Source organism: Stegostoma tigrinum, chromosome 35, assembly GCF_030684315.1.
Source record: "Stegostoma tigrinum isolate sSteTig4 chromosome 35, sSteTig4.hap1, whole genome shotgun sequence".
NCBI classification, from domain to species: domain Eukaryota; kingdom Metazoa; phylum Chordata; class Chondrichthyes; order Orectolobiformes; family Stegostomatidae; genus Stegostoma; species Stegostoma tigrinum.
This window is the reverse complement of record NC_081388.1, coordinates 18,536,297-18,559,809: the sequence shown is the minus strand read 5'-3', so window position 1 is coordinate 18,559,809 and position 23,513 is coordinate 18,536,297. Positions and strand designations below refer to the sequence as shown.

Here is a 23,513-nt window from a genome sequence, read left to right as displayed (position 1 = left end):
TGTTTCTTCCACCTCCTGCAGTTCCCTTTAGGTGCATCATTTTAAATCAGATTTATTTTTCCTAATTTTATACTACCCGGCTGGGTTTCTGCATGTCTGAGTGAGGATTGTCCAATCAAATAGTCTTGTGCCTTGTTATTCCTTGTCACGTTCAGAATCACCACTACTGGATCAGTTGCCAGATCAGTCTAATTTTGAAGGATCTCAAGTTTGCAGAGAGCAGCTGACAGCTTTAAAGAACGTACAAAAACAAATCGCTGGGGAAATTCAGCAGGTCTGGCAGGTTCTGTGTTGAGAAAACAGAGTCAACGTTTTGAGTCCAGTGACCCTACATCCGTTGAGTCCTTTTTCTCCACAGATGCTGCCAGACCTGCTGAGACTCTCCAGCGATTTCTGTTCGTGCGTGTTTCAGATCTCCAGCATCTGCAGTCCTTCGCTTTATTTTAGACAAGTTTAAGGAACATCTTAAGCGAGCGGGAGAGACACAAGGTAGAGCAATGCAAGGTTAGGAGAGAATTGCGGAGCATCAGGTGTAAGCTGAAGGCATTAGTAGAGAATTTAAAATTGGACATGCACAAGAAATTACAGAGGATCATATGGCTGGAGAGAATTAGACAGAGGCAGGAAATGAGGCCAAGGTTTGTAGGCCTAAAATGAGGATTTTAAAACTGAAGGGGGGCCAGATCAGGAGCTAATGGAGATCTACAGTGACAGACATAACAAGTGAACTGGCCTCAATAACAGTCAGAATACTAGCAGGTGAGTTATGGATGACATCAAGTTTACATGGAGAAGCCAGCGCTAAAAGAATGAGAATGGTATTTGATAGAAAGGTTTTACTGATCACCCAGAACACGCTGGTCGAAGGGATTTTCACTGCTGCTATTAGTTTGCATTCAGGTCTTAAGCATGAGTCGTACTGGCCTAGGTGACAAGGCTCTCAGACTCGCATTCCGATATCATTCACCATCTAAGTTAGGAACGGCCTTGATATTACCACGGTAACATTCTTGCAAACCTGCATCATCACTAAAACCATCCAAGTCCAATTCTGTAACATCACCCAACCCCAGGTTTGCCTCAGCTCAGATGCTGCTGAAAATCACACCCATCCTTTTGCTGTTTCAAGACCCAACTGCTCCAAAGCACTTAAGGGCAGTCTTTCTGGTTTGATTCTTTGCAAACTTAAGATGCTTATAAATTACATAGTCAGGTCCAAACCCACAACAAACCCTGCTTCACAACCTACCTTAGCTGCTGGTTAAGAAACACCGTGATTTTAAACAAAGAGCAGAACACTGCAATTGTTGGAAATCTAAACATAAAAGACAGAAAATGCTGGAAATACTCAGCAGGTCACTGCATACAAATAGAGTTAATGTTTGTTGTTGACCTTTTATGAGGTGTCCAGCTGGACTCAGCGTGCTGGGGTTTAAGGTGTTTCCCTTGTTTCATTGCTGATGGGAAGTTTCTTGATGAACTCGAACATTTTCAGGGCTGAATGTTTCCCCAGCAGCTCACTAAATAGCAATACAATGAGAGTAGAGAGACAGCTAGCATCCCAAGTCATTGTTACCACACTCCCACAAGCTTAAACAGGCAAACCTATGGCTCAAGGACTGGTGTGGGAGAAATGGGTTCAAATTCATGGGACATTGGCACGAGTACTCAAAGGAGTTGTTCCGATGGGACAGATTCCACCTGACTTATGCTGGGACCAGAGTCCGGGTGAAACACATATCTAGGTTTGTGGATAGGGTTTTAAATGAAATAGTGATGGGGTGGGTTCAGTTGCTTGGAAAACTATGGACAAAGATTAAGGGTGGGGGGGGGGGGGGGGGTGGTGTTCAGCAGGGGTTATAAAAGTTCCCTGAACAAGTAAAAAGGACAGAGAAGATGGAGAGGGTCACAAAGTAAACATTAGGCACAGTAGATAAGGTGACAATTATGAGAAGAGGACCACTGAACCAGAGGGTGTTGTATTTAAATGTGCGCAGTATACAAAACAAGGTAAATGTAGTGCACATTGAAATTGGCAGGTATGATGTTGTGGTTGTCACAGAAGTGGCTGCAAGGGGATCAAGGCTGGGAACTAAATATCCAAGAGTACATGTCTTCTCCAAAGGACAGGCAGAGGAGCAGAGGCGGCCATGTCGCCTTATCAATAAGAAATGAAATTAAATTAACGCCATGGTGATGGCCTAGTGGTATTATCACTGGACTGTTAATGCAGAGACCCAGATAATGTCTGGGGACATGGGTTCAAATCCTGCCATGGCAGATGGATGAATTTGAATTCAATAAATATCTGGAACTAAGGCTCTAATGATGACCATGAACCCATTGTCGCTTGTTGGAAAAACCCATCTGGTTCACTAATGCCCTTTATGGAAGGAAACTGCCATCCTTGCCTGGTCTGGCCTACATGTGACTCCAGACCCACAGCAATGTGGTTGACTCTGAACTGCCCTCTGGGCATTTAGGAACAGGCAATGAATGCTGCCCTAGCCAGGGACACCCATATCCCATGAATGAATAAAAACGTGATATAGAGTTGCAAGGCAGAGAATCTGTGTGGGTAGGGTTAAGGAATCGCAAAGAAATAAAGATCCTGATGGGAGCTGTGTACAGGCCTCCTAGCAGTAGTCAGAATGTGGGCAAGTAAATAAATCAGGAAATACAAAAGACATGCAAGAAGGGCACGATTACAATAATCATGGGGGCTTCAGTATGCTGGTGGACTGGGCAAGTCAAGGGAATTTATGGAATGTCCATGAGATTTTTTTGGCAGCAGCTTGTCAGGTAGACCCCATGAGGTAAAAGCCAATTCTGAATATAGTGACGCATCATGAGGCAGTCTCAATTTGGGAGCTGAAGGTGAAGGAACCCCTAAGGGATGATGGCCATGATACAATAGAATTCACACTGCCGTTTGGGAGTGAAAACCTGGAATCTGATGTAATGGTATTACAATTGAACAAATGTAACTACAAAGACAGGAGGGAAGAGCTGGCCAAAGCTGACTGGAAGCGGAAGCCTAGCAGGAAAGACAATGGAGCAGCAACAGCAGAAGTTTCTGCTGGTAATTTGGGAGGAAGAAGAAACATACAAAGGAGAGAACAAGGCAATCATGACTGACAAAGGAAGTCAGAGACAGTATAAAAACAAAGCAAATAATCATAGAATCCCTATAGTGCAGAAACAAGCCCTTCAGCCCAACAAGTCCACCAGCCTTTGAAACATCCCACCCAGACCTATCCCCCGATAACACACCTAATCTACACATCCCTGAACACTACGAGCAATTTAGCACAGCCAATAGACCTAACTTGCGCATCTTTGGAGTGTGGGAGGAAACCGGAGCACCTGGAGGAAACCCACACAGACACGGGGAGAATGGTAAACTCTAGACAGACAGTCGCCCGAGGGTGAAATTGAACCCGTGTCCCTGGCACTGAGAGGCAACAGTGCTAACCACTGAGCCACCGTGCCGCCAATTAATACAGTGAAGATTACTGAGAAGGCAGAGGATTGGGAAGCCTTTAAAGATCCATTTAGTGTCTATTATTAAGGATGAGATGGGGATTACTTGGAAGTGCATTGTAAATAGGATTGAGTCAGCACGGCTTTGTCAAATCTGTTAGAATTCTTTGAGGGATAAAGAGCATTTTCCAGGAGAGCAGTCAGTGACTCCTGGAGTTCCACAGGGGTCAGCATTGGGACCACATCCATTCACATTATACATTAACCATCTTAACAAAGGTACTAAGGGCACTGTTGCTAAATTTGCAGATGACAATGATAGCTGAAGGGATAGTTAACATTGAGAAAGTGGAGAGCTGCAGAAGGACTTGGATGGGCTAGGAGAGTGGGAAAAGTAGTAGGAGATGGAATACTATATACAAAAGTGCGAGGTTACCTATTTTTGTAGGAAAAGGAGGGGCATGGACTATTTTCTACATGGGAAAGGCTTCGGGAATCTGAAGCACAAAGGGACTTGGGAGTCCAAGTTGAGAATTCTCTTAAGGTTAACACGCAAGTTCAGCTAGTGATTAGGAAGGCAAGTGCAATGCTAGCATTAATATCAAGAATACAACAGCATAGACGTACTGCTCAGGCTTTATAAAGCTCTGATCAGACTGCAATCGGAATACAGAGGGGCATTTTGGGCCTGTATCTAAACCTGGAAGTCCTGGCATTCAAGCATGTTCCCCAAGGTGGTTTACAAGAATTGTCCTAACGATGAAGGGCTTGTCATATGAGGGGCAGTTGAGGACGCTATCTCTACTCAATGGAGCTTTAAAAGATGAGGGAGAATCTGCTTGAACTTTACAAAATGTTGAGAGGCCTGGATAGAGTGGATGTGAGAAGATACTTCCGCTAGTCAGAGAGATTAGGACCAGAGGGAACAGCCTCAGGATGAAGAGATGACCCTTCAGAATGGAGATGAGGAATTTCTTCAGCCAAAGGGAGGTTAATCTGTGGAATTCATTACTGCAGAAAGCTGTGGAGTCCAAGTGTTTGGGTGTCTTTCGGACAGAGATGGAAATGTTGTTGATCAGTAAGGGGATCAGTCACGGGGTGAAGGCAGGGGTCGAGAAACATATCAGCCGTGACTGAATGGCATGGCAGAGCAGATTCAATGGGCCAAATGGCCGAATTCTGCTTCTACATCATGTGGCCTTGCAGTCTCCCACATTCATCAAATGGCGAAACTGTCATATAATCAGACTAATTAAACGTAATCAATTGAAATGTTAACTTGGGTTCTCTCTTCAAACATGTTGTCTAACCTGTGGAGTATTTCCTGCAGTGAATTTAAAAAAATCTCTTTCTTGTTCTGGATGTGAGTTTGCTCGCTGAGCTGGAAGATTAGTTTTCAGACATTTCGTCACCATTCTAAGTAACATCATCAGTGAGCCTCCGACGAAGCGCCGGTGTTATGTCCCGCTTTCTATTTATTAACACCAGCGCTTCGTCGGAGGCTCACTGATGATGTTACCTAGAATGGTGACGAAACGTCTAAAAATGAACCTTCCAGCTCAGCGAGCAAACTCACATCCGGAACCTCAACCTGAGCTACAAACCTTCTCAAAACTCGCTCTTTCTTGTTTCATACCCTCCACTGCACTACCCTCTGTTGTCTCCCCTGGCCCCATGACTGCCAAGTTATTATACTCATTCAGTTCTGTCATCCTTCATTCCCCTTTTAACTACTGCATCGCTGGCAACTGCGCTGAGCACTAAACTTGAATTCCTTCACTGAATCTCTTGCTTTACTTTACTCCTTCAAAGATACTTCTCAACATTCACTTCTTAAGATCAAAGTTTTTGATCACCTTCCCTAAATCACTCCTTGCACGGCTCAGCATGAAATTACCTTTCATAATCTCACCCATCAAGAATTTAGGGATGTTGGAATAATATTAAAGGGTCACTTAAAAGCAAGCTGTACAGTGTTAGCCCTGGCAGTCAGAACGATCAAAACAACACACAAGTGGTGCAACACTAGTTGTTCAGCAAGAAACAAAAACTGAAGGAGACCTCTTAGTTCCGAGTCATGTGCCCACCTATGCCTCATCGATTACTACCTTCCAGTGATCCCAAATTTAAGATGAGTAGTTATGGCATGGAGTTTAAACACAGACGCAACGAGAAGCAGGCATCCGAATAGTTGAAAGTTGTGAAATGTGGTCCTACAGCGAGTCACACGGAGTGAAGACATGAGGAACAATGCAGTTCTTAGGAGGAGGAGAAAGGAAAGATCATGAACAAAAAGACTACAAGATAAAGGAGTGAAAGTAAGCTATTTGGCCCATTAAGTCTTCTCTGCCATATTACAGAAGATGATTGACCTGTGGTATCATCACTAGACTATTAACCCAAAGACCCAGGTAATGTGCTGGGGACCCAGGTTCAAATGCCACCATGGAAAACTGTGGAAATTGATTTCAATAAATAAGAAATTTGGAATCAAGAATCTAATGACAATGAAACCATTGATGATTGTCTTAATACGGTTCATTACTATCCTTAGTGAAAGAAATCTGACATCCCTGCCCTGTTTGGCTTGCATGTGATTCCAAACCCATAGCAATCTTTAGGCAATTAGAGATGGGCAATAAATTCTGGCCTAGCCAGTGACATCAACATCTGGTCTATGATTTTTTTTAAATGACATACTTCTGATCCTACATAGCAAGGTCTAACAATTTTTCATTCTTCACCGTTGTAAGAAGAGATGGATATCAGCAAGAACAGGCAGTAAGGTCAAATCAGCCGTATACCAAGGCTTCACTGAAACAGGCAGGAGTAGTATTAGGACACGTGGACGGAGAAGGAGAAAGGGAATGATGATGTTGAAATTGACAACGTGAGGACACCACTTACAATCAGCGCATAAAGCGGAAAGATGAGCTAGAGATAAGAGTCGAGGCCCGAAACGTCAGCTTCTGTGCTCCTGAGATGCTGCTTCGCCTGCTGTGTTCATCCAGCCCCACACCTTGTCATCTAAGATGAGCACAGAACCTTCTTTTTCCCACAAGCGCCACAAAAACGGGTATCTAAGTGCAGCCTGCAAAGTCCCGGTTAGAGTGACAACGTTGGTCATCACACATTGGTAACGTCACCCAGAAGACCACACTCTCATTAAAGAGAGAGGCAAGGGGTGGCGAGTGTAACCTGACAGTCACCGCTCCTGAGACGGAGGGATCACGATGCACTGCAGATGTGACACTCAATGAGTACGGAGGAGGTGGTGGCATCATGACCCAGGGTCCTTCCTCCAACCTCCCCATACTGCCATATCATCAATAACACACACAGCCACCCCTCCACCGCTGGATATAGCCCCCGGGGGGGGGGGGGGTATTATCACCGGGCAACTGGGGACGGCCACGGTGTGAACACCTCACAGACCCTGAGGCCAAAGGGGGAAGAGGAGACCACCAGAGCCCGAAGGCGAGGTTGGGAGGTTGGGAGGTTGGGGGGTTGGGGGGTATCCCCCAAGCGCACTGGCAACCCAGCCACCCACTCCCCCGAGCTACAGGCGCCGCTTACCTTGAGGGTGAGGTGGTGGATCCGTGCGGAAGCCCCGACGACGAACAGGAGAAACAGCGGCACAGGCCAGCCTCCTCTCCCAGCCATCATCACACAACCGGAAGCAGCCGCGGCGGAGGGGCGGGAGGGCAGTCACACGAGCACCGCCCTATGCAACTGACAGATGGATAGGCCAATCAGCGGTGAACACTTCCTTAAGGTTTGTCCAATCACAGCACGGAGTAAATGATTGACGGCCCAATATACCAATATACGGTGACCAATGTACCTTGTTGACGGACGTTGAGCAACCGCAAGACACGGTCTGTGATGGGCAGCCGTGTTCACCAATGAACGATGCAGCCTCCGTTTGATAGATAGGCCAACCGACCAAACATAGTTCAGATGCTGAGATTGACGGATGATTTTAACCAATCGTTGTCTCGATGGACTGACCAACTGCAACCGAACACTTTGTACACAAACGACAGCAACCACCAATCGAAAGGCTGGTGCTCAGTCTGGACCGGCCCTAAAAGGAGCAGTTGTGCATGAAGAAAAGATAAACGGTTTAAGAAAATAGCTTTTTATTATATTTTGAAACATAAGTAAAAAGACAAAGACATTAACTCTGGAAATCCAATTTACTGTTAGGTAAACAACATACGTTGAGATAGACTACAATTCCCAGAAATCGTAGCGCGCCAGTTCCTCAAGAAGCACTTTTTATTTAAATTATACAGTTAAACCAGCTTGAGGTTTAAAAATGATCTTAAAGCAATGCATTGTTATTACTTTCTCATTTTATTTCCGATTGAACACTGATAAACTACAACTCCCAGAATGCAGCAGGCAAAAGCGAGTTCTTTTCTATGTTTGTTATTTTGAATAAATTCTCAAAATATTAAAAGAAGCAAAATGAGACAAATCATAAAGATGTTAAAAGGCAAAAGGTCGTGTTTGTAAAAACCCGTTGCCCCTGGAAACGGAAACGGCGCTGGCGGAAACTTCCGGTGGAGATGGAGGAGTCAGTGGAGTGAAAGAGCGTGAAGACGAAAATGGTAAAAGATGCGGCGGGGGGTGGAGGTTCAGTGTCGATCATTGAACCCACACTCAGTCAGGGCGGTCAGTCCGTGGAGGGAACGAAGGAGGACTGGCTGTACCCTCCGCCCTCGCAGCCCCGTCCGCCCCCCTCCTCTCCCCATTGACCGACCTTCCTCCCCAACTCATACCGTCCCCCCTCCCCCACTCATACCGTCCCCCTCCCCACGCACTCCCCCTCCCCCACACACTCCCCCTCCCCCACACACTCCCCGCGCACTCCCCTCCCCCGCGCACTCCCCTCCCCCGCGCACTCCCCTCCCCCACACGCTCCCCCTCCCCCACACGCTCCCCCTCCCCCACACGCTCCCGGCACACTCCCCTCCCCCGCGCACTCCCCTCCCCCTCCCCCGCGCACTCCCCCTCCCCCGCGCACTCCCCTCCCCCGCGCACTCCCCTCCCCCGCGCTCTCCCCTCCCCCTCCCCCGCGCGCTCCCCTCCCCCCTCCCCCGCGCGCTCCCCTCCCCCTCCCCCACGAACTCCCTTCCCCTCCCCCACGAACTCCCTTCCCCTCCCCCACGCACTCCCTTCCCCCACACACTCGACAACCCCTCCAACGCACTCCCCTCCCCCACGCACTCCCCTCCCCTCCCCCCACGCACTCCCCTCCCCTCCCCCACGCACACCCCTCCCCTCCCCCACGCACACCCCTCCCCTCCCCCACGCACACCCCTCCCCTCCCCACGCACTCGACTCCGCCACGCACTCGACTCCGCCACGCACTCGACTCCCGGACGCGCTCGACTCCGCCACGCACTCGACTCCCGGACGCGCTCGACTCCGCCACGCACTCCACTCCCCTACGTACTCCCCACGCACACCACTCCGTCTCCCCACGCACTCCCCTCCCCCACACTCTCCCCCTCCCCCATGCACGCCCCTCCCCCCTCCCCCAGGCACTCCCCTCCCCCACGCACTCCCCTCCCCCTCCCCCACGCACTCCCCTCCCCCTCTCCCACGCACTCCCCTCCCCCACGCACTCCCCTCCCCCACGCACTCCCCTCCCCTCCCCTCCCCTACGCACTCGACTCCCGGACGCACTCGACTCCCCCACGTACTCCCCTCCCCCTCCGCCACGCACTCCCCCTCCGCCACGCACTCCCCCTCCGCCACGCACTCCCCCTCCCCCACGCACTCCCTTCCCCCACACACTCGACTCCCCCTCCCCCACGCTCTCCCCTCCCCCACGCTCTCCCCTCCCCCACGCTCTCCCCTCCCCCACGCTCTCCCCTCCCCCACGCTCTCCCCTCCCCCACGCACACCCCTGCCCTCCGCCACGCACTCGACTCCGCCACGCACTCGACTCCGCCACGCACTCGACTCCGCCACGCACTCGACTCCGCCACGCACTCGACTCCGCCACGCACTCGACTCCGCCACGCACTCCACACCGCCACGCACTCCACTCCCCTACGTACTCCCCACGCACTCCCCCTCCCCCGCGCACACCCCTCCGTCTCCCCCACGCACACCCCTCCGTCTCCCCCACGCACTCCCCCTCCCCCACGCACTCCCCCTCCCCCACGCACTCCGCCTCCCCCACGCACTCCCCCTCCCCCACGCACTCCCCTCCCCCTCCCCCACGCACTCCCCTCCCCCACGCACTCCCCTCCCCCACGCACTCCCCTCCCCCACGCACACCCCTCCCCCACGCACTCGACTCCCCCAGGCACTCGACTCCCGGACGCACTTCCCCTCCCCCACGCACTTCCCCTCCCCCACGCACTTCCCCTCCCCCACGCACTTCCCCTCCCCCACGCACTTCCCCTCCCCCACGCACTTCCCCTCCTCCACGCACTTCCCCTCCCCAACGCACTCCCCCTCCGCTACGCACTCCCCTCCGCCACGCAGTCGACTCCCCCACGCACTCCACACCGCCACGCACTCCACTCCCCTACGTACTCCCCACGCACTCCCCCCTCCCCCGCGCACACCCCTCCGTCTCCCCCACGCACACCCCTCCGTCTCCCCCACGCACTCCCCCTCCCCCACGCACTCCGCCTCCCCCACGCACTCCCCCTCCCCCACGCACTCCCCTCCCCCTCCCCCACGCACTCCCCTCCCCCACGCACTCCCCTCCCCCACGCACTCCCCTCCCCCACGCACACCCCTCCCCCACGCACTCGACTCCCCCAGGCACTCGACTCCCGGACGCACTTCCCCTCCCCCACGCACTTCCCCTCCCCCACGCACTTCCCCTCCTCCACGCACTTCCCCTCCCCAACGCACTCCCCCTCCGCTACGCACTCCCCTCCGCCACGCAGTCGACTCCCCCACGCACTCCCCTCCCCCTCCCCAACGCACTCCCCTCCCCAACGCACTCCCCTCCCCAACGCACTCCCCTCCCCAACGCACTCCCCTCCCCCACGCACTTCCCCTCCCCCACGCACACCCCTCCCCCACGCACACCCCTCCCCCACGCACACCCCTCCCCCACGCACACCCCTCCCCCACGCACTCGACTCCCCCAGGCACTCGACTCCCCCAGGCACTCGACTCCCGGACGCACTCGACTCCCGGACGCACTTCCCCTCCCCCACGCACTTCCCCTCCCCCACGCACTTCCCCTCCCCCACGCACTTCCCCTCCTCCACGCACTTCCCCTCCTCCACGCACTTCCCCTCCCCAACGCACTCCCCCTCCGCTACGCACTCCCCTCCGCCACGCAGTCGACTCCCCCACGCACTCCCCTCCCCCTCCCCAACGCACTCCCCTCCCCAACGCACTCCCCTCCCCAACGCACTCCCCTCCCCCAACGCACTCCCCTCCCCCACGCAGTCCCCTCCCCCACGCGCCCGACCCCCCGACGCGCCCGACCCCCCGATGCACTGGACTCCCGGACGCACTCCACTCGACCCCCCCCCCCCCCTCCAGCGCTCGACCCCACCCCCACGCGCTCAACCCCCCCCCCCAACGCACTCGACTCCCCGACGCATTCGACTCCCCCCTCCCCCACGCGCTCCCCCCCCTCCCCCACGCCCTACCCCCCTCCCCCACGCCCTACCCCCCTCCCCCACGCGCTCCCGCCTCCCCCACGCGCTCCCCCCCTCCCCCACGCACTCCCCTCCCCTCCCCTCCCCAGGCACTCGACTCCCGGACGCACTCGACTCCCCCACGTACTCCCCTCCCCCTCCGCCACGCACTCCCCCTCCGCCACGCACTCCCCCTCCGCCACGCACTCCCCCTCCGCCACGCACTCCCCCCTCCCCCACGCACTCCCCCTCCCCCACACACTCGACTCCCCCTCCCCCACACACTCGACTCCCCCTCCCCCACACACTCGACTCCCCCTCCCCCACACACTCGACACCCCCTCCCCCACACACTCGACTCCCACGCACTCCCCTCCCCCACGCACTCCCGTCCCCCACGCACTCCCCTCCCCCACGCACTCCCCTCCCCCACGCACTCCCCTCCCCTCCCCCACGCACTCCCCTCCCCTCCCCCACGCACTCCCCTCGCCTCCCCCACGCACTCCCCTCGCCTCCCCCACGCACTCCCCTCCCCTCCCCCACGCACACCCCTCACCTCCCCTCCCCCACGCACACCCCTCCCCTCCCCCACACACACCCCTCCCCTCCCCCACACACTCGACAACCCCTCCAACGCACTCCCCTCCCCCACGCACTCCCCTCCCCTCCCCCACGCACTCCCCTCCCCTCCCCCACGCACACCCCTCCCCTCCCCCACGCACACCCCTCCCCTCCCCACGCACTCGACTCCGCCACGCACTCGACTCCGCCACGCACTCGACTCCCGGACGCGCTCGACTCCGCCACGCACTCCACTCCCCTACGTACTCCCCACGCACACCACTCCGTCTCCCCCACGCACTCCCCTCCCCCACACTCTCCCCCTCCCCCATGCACGCCCCTCCCCCTCCCCCAGGCACTCCCCTCCCCCACGCACTCCCCTCCCCCTCCCCCACGCACTCCCCTCCCCCTCTCCCACGCACTCCCCTCCCCCACGCACTCCCCTCCCCCACGCACTCCCCTCCCCTCCCCTCCCCTACGCACTCGACTCCCGGACGCACTCGACTCCCCCACGTACTCCCTCCCCCTCCGCCACGCACTCCCCCTCCGCCACGCACTCCCCCTCCGCCACGCACTCCCCCTCCCCCACGCACTCCCTTCCCCCACACACTCGACTCCCCCTCCCCCACACACTCGACTCCCCCTCCCCCACGCTCTCCCCTCCCCCACGCTCTCCCCTCCCCCACGCTCTCCCCTCCCCCACGCTCTCCCTCCCCCACGCACACCCCTGCCCTCCGCCACGCACTTGACTCCGCCACGCACTCGACTCCGCCACGCACTCGACTCCGCCACGCACTCGACTCCGCCACGCACTCGACTCCGCCACGCACTCGACTCCGCCACGCACTCCACACCGCCACGCACTCCACTCCCCTACGTACTCCCCACGCACTCCCCCTCCCCCGCGCACACCCCTCCGTCTCCCCCACGCACACCCCTCCGTCTCCCCCACGCACTCCCCCTCCCCCACGCACTCCGCCTCCCCCACGCACTCCCCCTCCCCCACGCACTCCCCTCCCCCTCCCCCACGCACTCCCCTCCCCCACGCACTCCCCTCCCCCACGCACTCCCCTCCCCCACGCACACCCCTCCCCCACGCACTCGACTCCCCCAGGCACTCGACTCCCGGACGCACTTCCCCTCCCCCACGCACTTCCCCTCCCCCACGCACTTCCCCTCCCCCACGCACTTCCCCTCCCCCACGCACTTCCCCTCCTCCACGCACTTCCCCTCCCCAACGCACTCCCCCTCCGCTACGCACTCCCCTCCGCCACGCAGTCGACTCCCCCACGCACTCCACACCGCCACGCACTCCACTCCCCTACGTACTCCCCACGCACTCCCCCTCCCCCGCGCACACCCCTCCGTCTCCCCCACGCACACCCCTCCGTCTCCCCCACGCACTCCCCCTCCCCCACGCACTCCGCCTCCCCCACGCACTCCCCCTCCCCCACGCACTCCCCTCCCCCTCCCCCACGCACTCCCCTCCCCCACGCACTCCCCTCCCCCACGCACTCCCCTCCCCCACGCACACCCCTCCCCCACGCACTCGACTCCCCCAGGCACTCGACTCCCGGACGCACTTCCCCTCCCCCACGCACTTCCCCTCCCCCACGCACTTCCCCTCCTCCACGCACTTCCCCTCCCCAACGCACTCCCCCTCCGCTACGCACTCCCCTCCGCCACGCAGTCGACTCCCCCACGCACTCCCCTCCCCCTCCCCAACGCACTCCCCTCCCCAACGCACTCCCCTCCCCAACGCACTCCCCTCCCCAACGCACTCCCCTCCCCCACGCACTTCCCCTCCCCCACGCACTTCCCCTCCCCCACGCACACCCCTCCCCACGCACACCCCTCCCCCACGCACACCCCTCCCCCACGCACACCCCTCCCCCACGCACACCCCTCCCCCACGCACTCGACTCCCCCAGGCACTCGACTCCCCCAGGCACTCGACTCCCGGACGCACTCGACTCCCGGACGCACTTCCCCTCCCCCACGCACTTCCCCTCCCCCACGCACTTCCCCTCCCCCACGCACTTCCCCTCCCCCACGCACTTCCCCTCCCCCACGCACTTCCCCTCCTCCACGCACTTCCCCTCCTCCACGCACTTCCCCTCCCCAACGCACTCCCCCTCCGCTACGCACTCCCTCCGCCACGCAGTCGACTCCCCCACGCACTCCCCCTCCCCCTCCCCAACGCACTCCCCTCCCCAACGCACTCCCCTCCCAACGCACTCCCCTCCCCCACGCAGTCCCCTCCCCCACGCGCCCGACCCCCCGACGCGCCCGACCCCCCGATGCACTGGACTCCCGGACGCACTCCACTCGACCCCCCCCCCCCCCTCCAGCGCTCGACCCCACCCCCACGCGCTCAACCCCCCCCCCCCAACGCACTCGACTCCCCGACGCATTCGACTCCCCCCTCCCCCACGCGCTCCCCCCCCTCCCCCACGCCCTACCCCCCCTCCCCCACGCCCTACCCCCCTCCCCCACGCCCTACCCCCCTCCCCCACGCCCTACCCCCCTCCCCCACGCGCTCCCCGCCTCCCCACGCGCTCCCCCCTCCCCCACGCACTCCCCTCCCCTCCCCTCCCCAGGCACTCGACTCCCGGACGCACTCGACTCCCCCACGTACTCCCCTCCCCCTCCGCCACGCACTCCCCCTCCGCCACGCACTCCCCCTCCGCCACGCACTCCCCCTCCCCCACGCACTCCCCCTCCCCCACACACTCGACTCCCCCTCCCCCACACACTCGACTCCCCCTCCCCCACACACTCGACTCCCCCTCCCCCACACACTCGACACCCCCTCCCCCACACACTCGACTCCCACGCACTCCCCTCCCCACGCACTCCCGTCCCCCACGCACTCCCCTCCCCCACGCACTCCCCTCCCCCACGCACTCCCCTCCCCCTCCCCCACGCACTCCCCTCCCCTCCCCCCCACGCACTCCCCTCGCCTCCCCCACGCACTCCCCTCCCCTCCCCCACGCACACCCCTCACCTCCCCTCCCCCACGCACACCCCTCCCCTCCCCCACACACACCCCTCCCCTCCGCCACGCACTCGACTCCGCCACGCACTCGACTCCGCCACGCACTCGACTCCGCCACGCACTCGACTCCGCCACGCACTCGACTCCGCCACGCACTCCACTCCCCTACGTACTCCCCACGCACACCCCTCCGTCTCCCCCACGCACTCCCCTCCCCCACACACTCCCTCTCCCCCACGCACTCCCCCTCCCCCACGCACTCCCCTCCCCCTCCCCCACGCACTCCCCTCCCCCACGCACTCCCCTCCCCCTCCCCCACGCACTCCCCTCCCCCTCCCCCACGCAATCCCCTCCCCCTCCCCCACGCACTCCCCTCCCCCTCCCCCACGCACTCCCCTCCCCCTCTCCCACGCACTCCCCTCCCCCTCTCCCACGCACTCCCCTCCCCCACGCACTCCCCTCCCCCCCACGCACTCCCCTCCCCCACGCACTCCCCTCCCCCACGCACTCCCCTCCCCCACGCACTCCCCTCCCCCACGCACTCCCCTCCCCCACGCACTCCCCTCCCCCACGCACTCCCCTCCCCCACGCACTCCCCTCCCCCACGCACTCCCCTCCCCCACGCACTCCACTCCCGGACGCACTCGACTCCCCCACGTACTCCCCTCCCCCTCCGCCACGCACTCCCCCTCCGCCACGCACTCCCCCTCCGCCACGCACTCCCACCACACACTCGACTCCCCCTCCCCCACACACTCGACACCCCCTCCCCCACACACTCGACTCCCCCACACTCCCCCTCCCCACGCACTCCCCTCCCCTCCCCCACGCACTCCCCTCGCCTCCCCCCACGCACTCCCCTCGCCTCCCCCACGCACTCCCCTCGCCTCCCCCACGCACTCCCCTCCCCTCCCCCACGCACTCCCCTCGCCTCCCCCACGCACTCCCCCTCGCCTCCCCCACGCACTCCCCTCGCCTCCCCCACGCACTCCCCTCGCCTCCCCCACGCACTCCCCTCCCCTCCCCCACGCACACCCCTCCCCTCCCCTCCCCCACGCACACCCCTCCCCTCCCCCCCACGCACTCGACTCCGCCACGCACTCGACTCCGCCACGCACTCGACTCCGCCACGCACTCGACTCCGCCACGCACTCGACTCCGCCACGCACTCGACTCCGCCACGCACTCGACTCCGCCACGCACTCGACTCCGCCACGCACTCCACTCCGCCACGCACTCCCCACGCACACCCCTCCGTCTCCCCCACGCACTCCCCTCCCCCACACGCTCCCCCTCCCCCACGCGCTCCCCTCCCCCTCCCCCACGTACTCCCCTCCCCCTCCGCCACGCACTCCCCCTCCGCCACGCACTCCCCCTCCGCCACGCACTCCCTTCCCCCACACACTCGACTCCCCCTCCCCCACACACTCGACTCCCCCTCCCCCACACACTCGACTCCCCCCTCCCGCACACACTCGACTCCCCCTCCCCCACGCTCTCCCCTCCCCCACGCTCTCCCCTCCCCCACGCTCTCCCCTCCCCCACGCTCTCCCCTCCCCCACGCTCTCCCCTCCCCCACGCTCTCCCCCTCCCCCACGCTCTCCCCCTCCCCCACGCTCTCCCCTCCCCCACGCACACCCCTGCCCTCCGCCACGCACTCGACTCCGCCACGCACTCGACTCCGCCATGCACTCGACTCCGCCATGCACTCGACTCCGCCATGCACTCGACTCCGCCACGCACTCGACTCCGCCACGCACTCGACTCCGCCACGCACTCCACTCCCCTACGTACTCCCCACGCACTCCCCCTCCCCCGCGCACACCCCTCCGTCTCCCCCACGCACACCCCTCCCCCTCCCCCACGCACTCCCCCCTCCCCCACGCACACCCCCTCCCCCCACGCACTCCCCCTCCCCCACGCACTCCCCTCCCCCTCCCCCACGCACTCCCCTCCCCCACGCACTCCCCTCCCCCACGCACTCCCCTCCCCCACGCACTCCCCTCCCCCACGCACTCCCCTCCCCCACGCACTCGACTCCCGGACGCACTTCCCCTCCCCCACGCACTTCCCCTCCCCCACGCACTTCCCCTCCCCCACGCACTTCCCCTCCCCCACGCACTTCCCCTCCTCCACGCACTTCCCCTCCCCAACGCACTCCCCCTCCGCTACGCACTCCCCTCCACCACGCAGTCGACTCCCCCACGCACTCCCCTCCCCCTCCCCAACGCACTCCCCTCCCCAACGCACTCCCCTCCCCAACGCACTCCCCTCCCCAACGCACTTCCCCTCCCCCACGCACTTCCCCTCCCCCACGCACTTCCCCTCCCCACGCACTTCCCCTCCCCCACGCACTTCCCCTCCCCCACGCACTTCCCCTCCCCCACGCACTTCCCCTCCCCCACGCACTTCCCCTCCCCCACGCACTTCCCCTCCCCCACGCACACCCCTCCCCCACGCACACCCCTCCCCCACGCACACCCCTCCCCCACGCACTCGACTCCCGGACGCACTCGACTCCCCCACGCACTTCCCCTCCCCCACGCACTTCCCCTCCCCCACGCACTTCCCCTCCCCCACGCACTTCCCCTCCCCCACGCACTTCCCCTCCCCCACGCACTTCCCCCTCCCCCACGCACTTCCCCTCCCCCACGCACTTCCCCTCCCCCACGCACTTCCCCTCCTCCACGCACTTCCCCTCCCCAACGCACTCCCCCTCCGCTACGCACTCCCCTCCGCCACGCAGTCGACTCCCCCACGCACTCCCCTCCCCCTCCCCAACGCACTCCCCTCCCCAACGCACTCCCCTCCCCAACGCACTCCCCTCCCCAACGCACTCCCCTCCCCCACGCAGTCCCCTCCCCCACGCGCCCGACCCCCCGACGCGCCCGACCCCCCGATGCACTGGACTCCCGGACGCACTCCACTCGACCCCCCCCCCCCCCTCCAGCGCTCGACCCCACCCCCACGCGCTCAACCCCTCCCCCCAACGCACTCGACTCCCCGACGCATTCGACTCCTCCCTCCCCCACGCGCTCCCCCCCCCTCCCCCATGCGCTCCCCCCCTCCCCCATGCGCTCCCCCCCTCCCCCACGCGCTCCCCCCTCCCCCACGCACTCCCCCCTCCCCCACGCGCTCCCCCCCTCCCCCCACGCACTCCCCTCCCCTCCCCTCCCCAGGCACTCGACTCCCGGACGCACTCGACTCCCCCACGTACTCCCCTCCCCCTCCCCCACGCACTCCCCCTCCCCCACGCACTCCCCCTCCGCCACGCACTCCCCCTCCGCCACGCACTCCCCCCTCCGCCACGCACTCCCCCCTCCCCCACGCACTCCCCCTCCCCCACACACTCGACTCCCCCTCCCCCACACACTCGACACCCCCTCCCCCACACACTCGACACCCCCTCCCCCACACACTCGACTCCCCCACACTCCCCCTCCCCCACGCACTCCCTCCCCCACGCACTCCCCTCCCCCACGCACTCCCCTCCCCTCCCCCACGCACTCCCCTCCCCTCCCCCACGCACTCCCCTCCCCTCCCCCACGCACACCCCTCCCCTCCCCTCCCCCACGCACACCCCTCCCCTCCCCCACACACACCCCTCCCCTCCGCACGCACTCGACTCCGCCACGCACTCGACTCCGCCACGCACTCGACTCCGCCACGCACTCGACTCCGCCACGCACTCGACTCCGCCACGCACTCGACTCCGCCACGCACTCGACTCCGCCACGCACTCGACTCCGCCACGCACTCCACTCCGCCACGCACTCCACTCCGCCACGCACTCCACTCCGCCACGCACTCCACTCCCCTACGTACTCCCCACGCACACCCCTCCGTCTCCCCCACGCACTCCCCTCCCCCACACACTCCCTCTCCCCCCACGCACTCCCCCTCCCCCCTCCCCCACGCACTCCCCCTCCCCCTCCCCCCACGCACTCCCCTCCCCCTCCCCCACGCACTCCCCTCCCCCTCCCCCACGCACTCCCCTCCCCCACGCACTCCCCTCCCCCACGCACTCCCCTCCCCCACGCACTCCCCTCCCCCACGCACTCCCCTCCCCCACGCACTCCCCCTCCCCCACGCACTCCCCTCCCCCACGCACTCCCCTCCCCCCACGCACTCCCCTCCCCCACGCACTCCCCTCCCCCACGCACTCCCCTCCCCCACGCACTCCCCTCCCCCACGCACTCCCCTCCCCCACGCACTCGACTCCCGGACGCACTCGACTCCCCCACGTACTCCCCTCCCCCTCCGCCACGCACTCCCCCTCCGCCACGCACTCCCCCCACACACTCGACTCCCCCTCCCCCACACACTCGACACCCCCTCCCCCACACACTCGACTCCCCCACACTCCCCCTCCCCCACGCACTCCCCTCCCCCACGCACTCCCCTCCCCTCCCCCACGCACTCCCCTCCCCTCCCCCACGCACTCCCCTCCCCTCCCCCACGCACTCCCCTCGCCTCCCCCACGCACTCCCCTCCCCTCCCCCACGCACACCCCTCCCCTCCCCTCCCCCACGCACACCCCTCCCCTCCCCCCCACGCACTCGACTCCGCCACGCACTCGACTCCGCCACGCACTCGACTCCGCCACGCACTCGACTCCGCCACGCACTCGACTCCGCCACGCACTCGACTCCGCCACGCACTCCACTCCGCCACGCACTCCACTCCGCCACGCACTCCCCACGCACACCCCTCCGTCTCCCCCACGCACTCCCCTCCCCCACGCTCTCCCCTCCCCCACGCACTCCCCTCCCCCTCCCCCACGCACTCCCCTCCCCCTCCCCCACGCACTCCCCTCCCCCACGCACTCCCCTCCCCCACGCACTCCCCTCCCCCACGCACTCCCCTCCCCCACGCACTCCCCTCCCCCACGCACTCCCCTCCCCCACGCACTCCCCTCCCCCACGCACTCCCCTCCCCCACGCACTCGACTCCCGGACGCACTTCCCCTCCCCCACGCACTTCCCCTCCCCCACGCACTTCCCCTCCCCCACGCACTTCCCCTCCCCCACGCACTTCCCCTCCCCCACGCACTTCCCCTCCCCCACGCACTTCCCCTCCCCCACGCACTTCCCCTCCTCCACGCACTTCCCCTCCCCAACGCACTCCCCCTCCGCTACGCACTCCCCTCCACCACGCAGTCGACTCCCCCACGCACTCCCCTCCCCCTCCCCAACGCACTCCCCTCCCCAACGCACTCCCCTCCCCAACGCACTCCCCTCCCCAACGCACTCCCCTCCCCAACGCACTCCCCTCCCCAACGCACTTCCCCTCCCCCACGCACTTCCCCTCCCCCACGCACTTCCCCTCCCCCACGCACTTCCCCTCCCCCACGCACTTCCCCTCCCCCACGCACTTCCCCTCCCCCACGCACTTCCCCTCCCCCACGCACTTCCCCTCCCCCACGCACTTCCCCTCCCCCACGCACACCCCTCCCCCACGCACACCCCTCCCCCACGCACACCCCTCCCCCACGCACACCCCTCCCCCACGCACACCCCTCCCCCACGCACTCGACTCCCGGACGCACTCGACTCCCCCACGCACTTCCCCTCCCCCACGCACTTCCCCTCCCCCACGCACTTCCCCTCCCCCACGCACTTCCCCTCCCCCACGCACTTCCCCTCCCCCACGCACTTCCCCTCCCCCACGCACTTCCCCTCCCCCACGCACTTCCCCTCCCCCACGCACTTCCCCTCCCCCACGCACTTCCCCTCCTCCACGCACTTCCCCTCCCCCACGCACTTCCCCTCCTCCACGCACTTCCCCTCCCCAACGCACTCCCCCTCCGCTACGCACTCCCCTCCGCCACGCAGTCGACTCCCCCACGCACTCCCCTCCCCCTCCCCAACGCACTCCCCTCCCCAACGCACTCCCCTCCCCAACGCACTCCCCTCCCCAACGCACTCCCCTCCCCCACGCAGTCCCCTCCCCCACGCGCCCGACCCCCCGACGCGCCCGACCCCCCGATGCACTGGACTCCCGGACGCACTCCACTCGACCCCCCCCCCCCCCCCCTCCAGCGCTCGACCCCACCCCCACGCGCTCAACCCCTCCCCCCAACGCACTCGACTCCCCGACGCATTCGACTCCTCCCTCCCCCACGCGCTCCCCCCCCCTCCCCCATGCGCTCCCCCCCTCCCCCATGCGCTCCCCCCCTCCCCCACGCCCTACCCCCCCTCCCCCACGCGCTCCCCCCTCCCCCACGCACTCCCCCCTCCCCCACGCGCTCCCCCCCTCCCCCATGCACTCCCCTCCCCTCCCCTCCCCAGGCACTCGACTCCCGGACGCACTCGACTCCCCCACGTACTCCCCTCCCCCTCCCCCACGCACTCCCCCTCCCCCACGCACTCCCCCTCCGCCACGCACTCCCCCTCCGCCACGCACTCCCCCTCCCCCACGCACTCCCCCTCCCCCCACACACTCGACTCCCCCTCCCCCACACACTCGACACCCCCTCCCCCACACACTCGACTCCCCCACGCACTCCCCTCCCCCACGCACTCCCCTCCCCCACGCACTCCCCTCCCCCACGCACTCCCCTCCCCCACGCACTCCCCTCCCCCACGCACTCCCCTCCCCTCCCCCACGCACTCCCCTCCCCTCCCCACGCACACCCCTCCCCTCCCCTCCCCCACGCACACCCCTCCCCTCCCCCACACACACCCCTCCCCTCCGCACGCACTCGACTCCGCCACGCACTCGACTCCGCCACGCACTCGACTCCGCCACGCACTCGACTCCGCCACGCACTCGACTCCGCCACGCACTCCACTCCGCCACGCACTCCACTCCGCCACGCACTCCACTCCGCCACGCACTCCACTCCGCCACGCACTCCACTCCCCTACGTACTCCCCACGCACACCCCTCCGTCTCCCCCACGCACTCCCCTCCCCCACACACTCCCTCTCCCCCACGCACTCCCCCTCCCCCCTCCCCCACGCACTCCCCTCCCCCTCCCCCACGCACTCCCCTCCCCCTCCCCCACGCACTCCCCTCCCCCTCCCCCACGCACTCCCCTCCCCCTCCCCCACGCACTCCCCTCCCCCTCCCCCACGCACTCCCCTCCCCCACGCACTCCCCTCCCCCACGCACTCCCCTCCCCCACGCACTCCCCCTCCCCCACGCACTCCCCTCCCCCACGCACTCCCCTCCCCACGCACTCCCCTCCCCCACGCACTCCCCTCCCCCACGCACTCCCCTCCCCCACGCACTCCCCTCCCCCACGCACTCGACTCCCGGACGCACTCGACTCCCCCACGTACTCCCCTCCCCCTCCGCCACGCACTCCCCCTCCGCCACGCACTCCCCCACACACTCGACTCCCCCTCCCCCACACACTCGACACCCCCTCCCCCACACACTCGACTCCCCCACACTCCCCCTCCCCCACGCACTCCCCTCCCCCACGCACTCCCCTCCCCTCCCCCACGCACTCCCCTCCCCTCCCCCACGCATTCCCCTCCCCTCCCCCACGCATTCCCCTCCCCTCCCCCACGCACTCCCCTCCCCTCCCCCACGCACTCCCCTCGCCTCCCCCACGCACTCCCCTCCCCTCCCCCACGCACACCCCTCCCCTCCCCTCCCCCACGCACACCCCTCCCCTCCCCCCCACGCACTCGACTCCGCCACGCACTCGACTCCGCCACGCACTCGACTCCGCCACGCACTCGACTCCGCCACGCACTCGACTCCGCCACGCACTCGACTCCGCCACGCACTCGACTCCGCCACGCACTCCCCTCCCCCTCTCCCACGCACTCCCCTCCCCCTCTCCCACGCACTCCCCTCCCCCTCTCCCACGCACTCCCCTCCCCCTCCCCCACGCACTCCCCTCCCCCACGCACTCCCCTCCCCCACACACTCCCCTCCCCCACGCACTTCCCCTCCCCCACGCACTTCCCCTCCCCCACGCACTTCCCCTCCCCCACGCACTTCCCCTCCCCAACGCACTCCCCCTCCGCTACGCACTCCCCTCCGCCACGCAGTCGACTCCCCCACGCACTCCCCTCCCCCTCCCCAACGCACTCCCCTCCCCAACGCACTCCCCTCCCCAACGCACTCCCCTCCCCAACGCACTCCCCTCCCCCACGCACTTCCCCTCCCCCACGCACTTCCCCTCCCCCACGCACTTCCCCTCCCCCACGCACACCCCTCCCCCACGCACACCCCTCCCCACGCACACCCCTCCCCCACGCACACCCCTCCCCCACGCACACCCCTCCCCCACGCACTCGACTCCCCCACGCACTCGACTCCCCCACGCACTTCCCCTCCCCCACGCACTTCCCCTCCCCCACGCACTTCCCCTCCCCCACGCACTTCCCCTCCCCCACGCACTTCCCCTCCCCCACGCACTCGACTCCCGGACGCACTCGACTCCCCCACGTACTCCCCTCCCCCTCCGCCACGCACTCCCCCTCCGCCACGCACTCCCCCCCACACACTCGACCTCCTCCTCCCCCACACACTCGACACCCCCTCCCCCACGCACTCCCCTCCCCCACGCACTCCCCTCCCCTCCCCCACGCACTCCCCTCCCCTCCCCCACGCACTCCCCTCCCCTCCCCCACGCACTCCCCTCCCCTCCCCCACGCACTCCCCTCCCCTCCCCCACGCACTCCCCTCGCCTCCCCCACGCACTCCCCTCCCCTCCCCCACGCACACCCCTCCCCTCCCCTCCCCCACGCACACCCCTCCCCTCCCCCCACGCACTCGACTCCGCCACGCACTCGACTCCGCCACGCACTCGACTCCGCCACGCACTCGACTCCGCCACGCACTCGACTCCGCCACGCACTCGACTCCGCCACGCACTCCCC

General features: G+C 64.0%; 2 protein-coding genes and 2 pseudogenes across 2 annotated transcripts in view; 3 read left to right on the top strand and 1 right to left on the bottom strand.

The window, feature by feature from the left end:
• The window catches only part of LOC125447545 (protein GPR107-like), a 41,889-nt gene extending 34,724 nt beyond the window's left edge, over window positions 1-7,165 (bottom strand). Inside the window, exon 1 of the mRNA XM_048522016.2 lies at window positions 7,060-7,165. Coding sequence (XP_048377973.1) covers window positions 7,060-7,149 — 90 coding nt within the window. The 5' untranslated portion in view covers window positions 7,150-7,165. The remainder of the gene's footprint in view (window positions 1-7,059) is intronic.
• An 872-nt stretch (window positions 7,166-8,037) lies between these two features.
• Window positions 8,038-23,513, top strand: part of LOC125447537 (protein Dr1-like) — a 55,657-nt gene continuing 40,181 nt past the window's right edge. The window contains exon 1 of the mRNA XM_048522008.1: window positions 8,038-8,099. The gene's annotated coding sequence lies outside the window, so the exon portion shown is untranslated. The remainder of the gene's footprint in view (window positions 8,100-23,513) is intronic.
• Window positions 16,087-17,300, top strand: LOC132206325 (uncharacterized; annotated as a pseudogene).
• The window catches only part of LOC132206342 (uncharacterized), a 26,519-nt pseudogene continuing 24,743 nt past the window's right edge, over window positions 21,738-23,513 (top strand).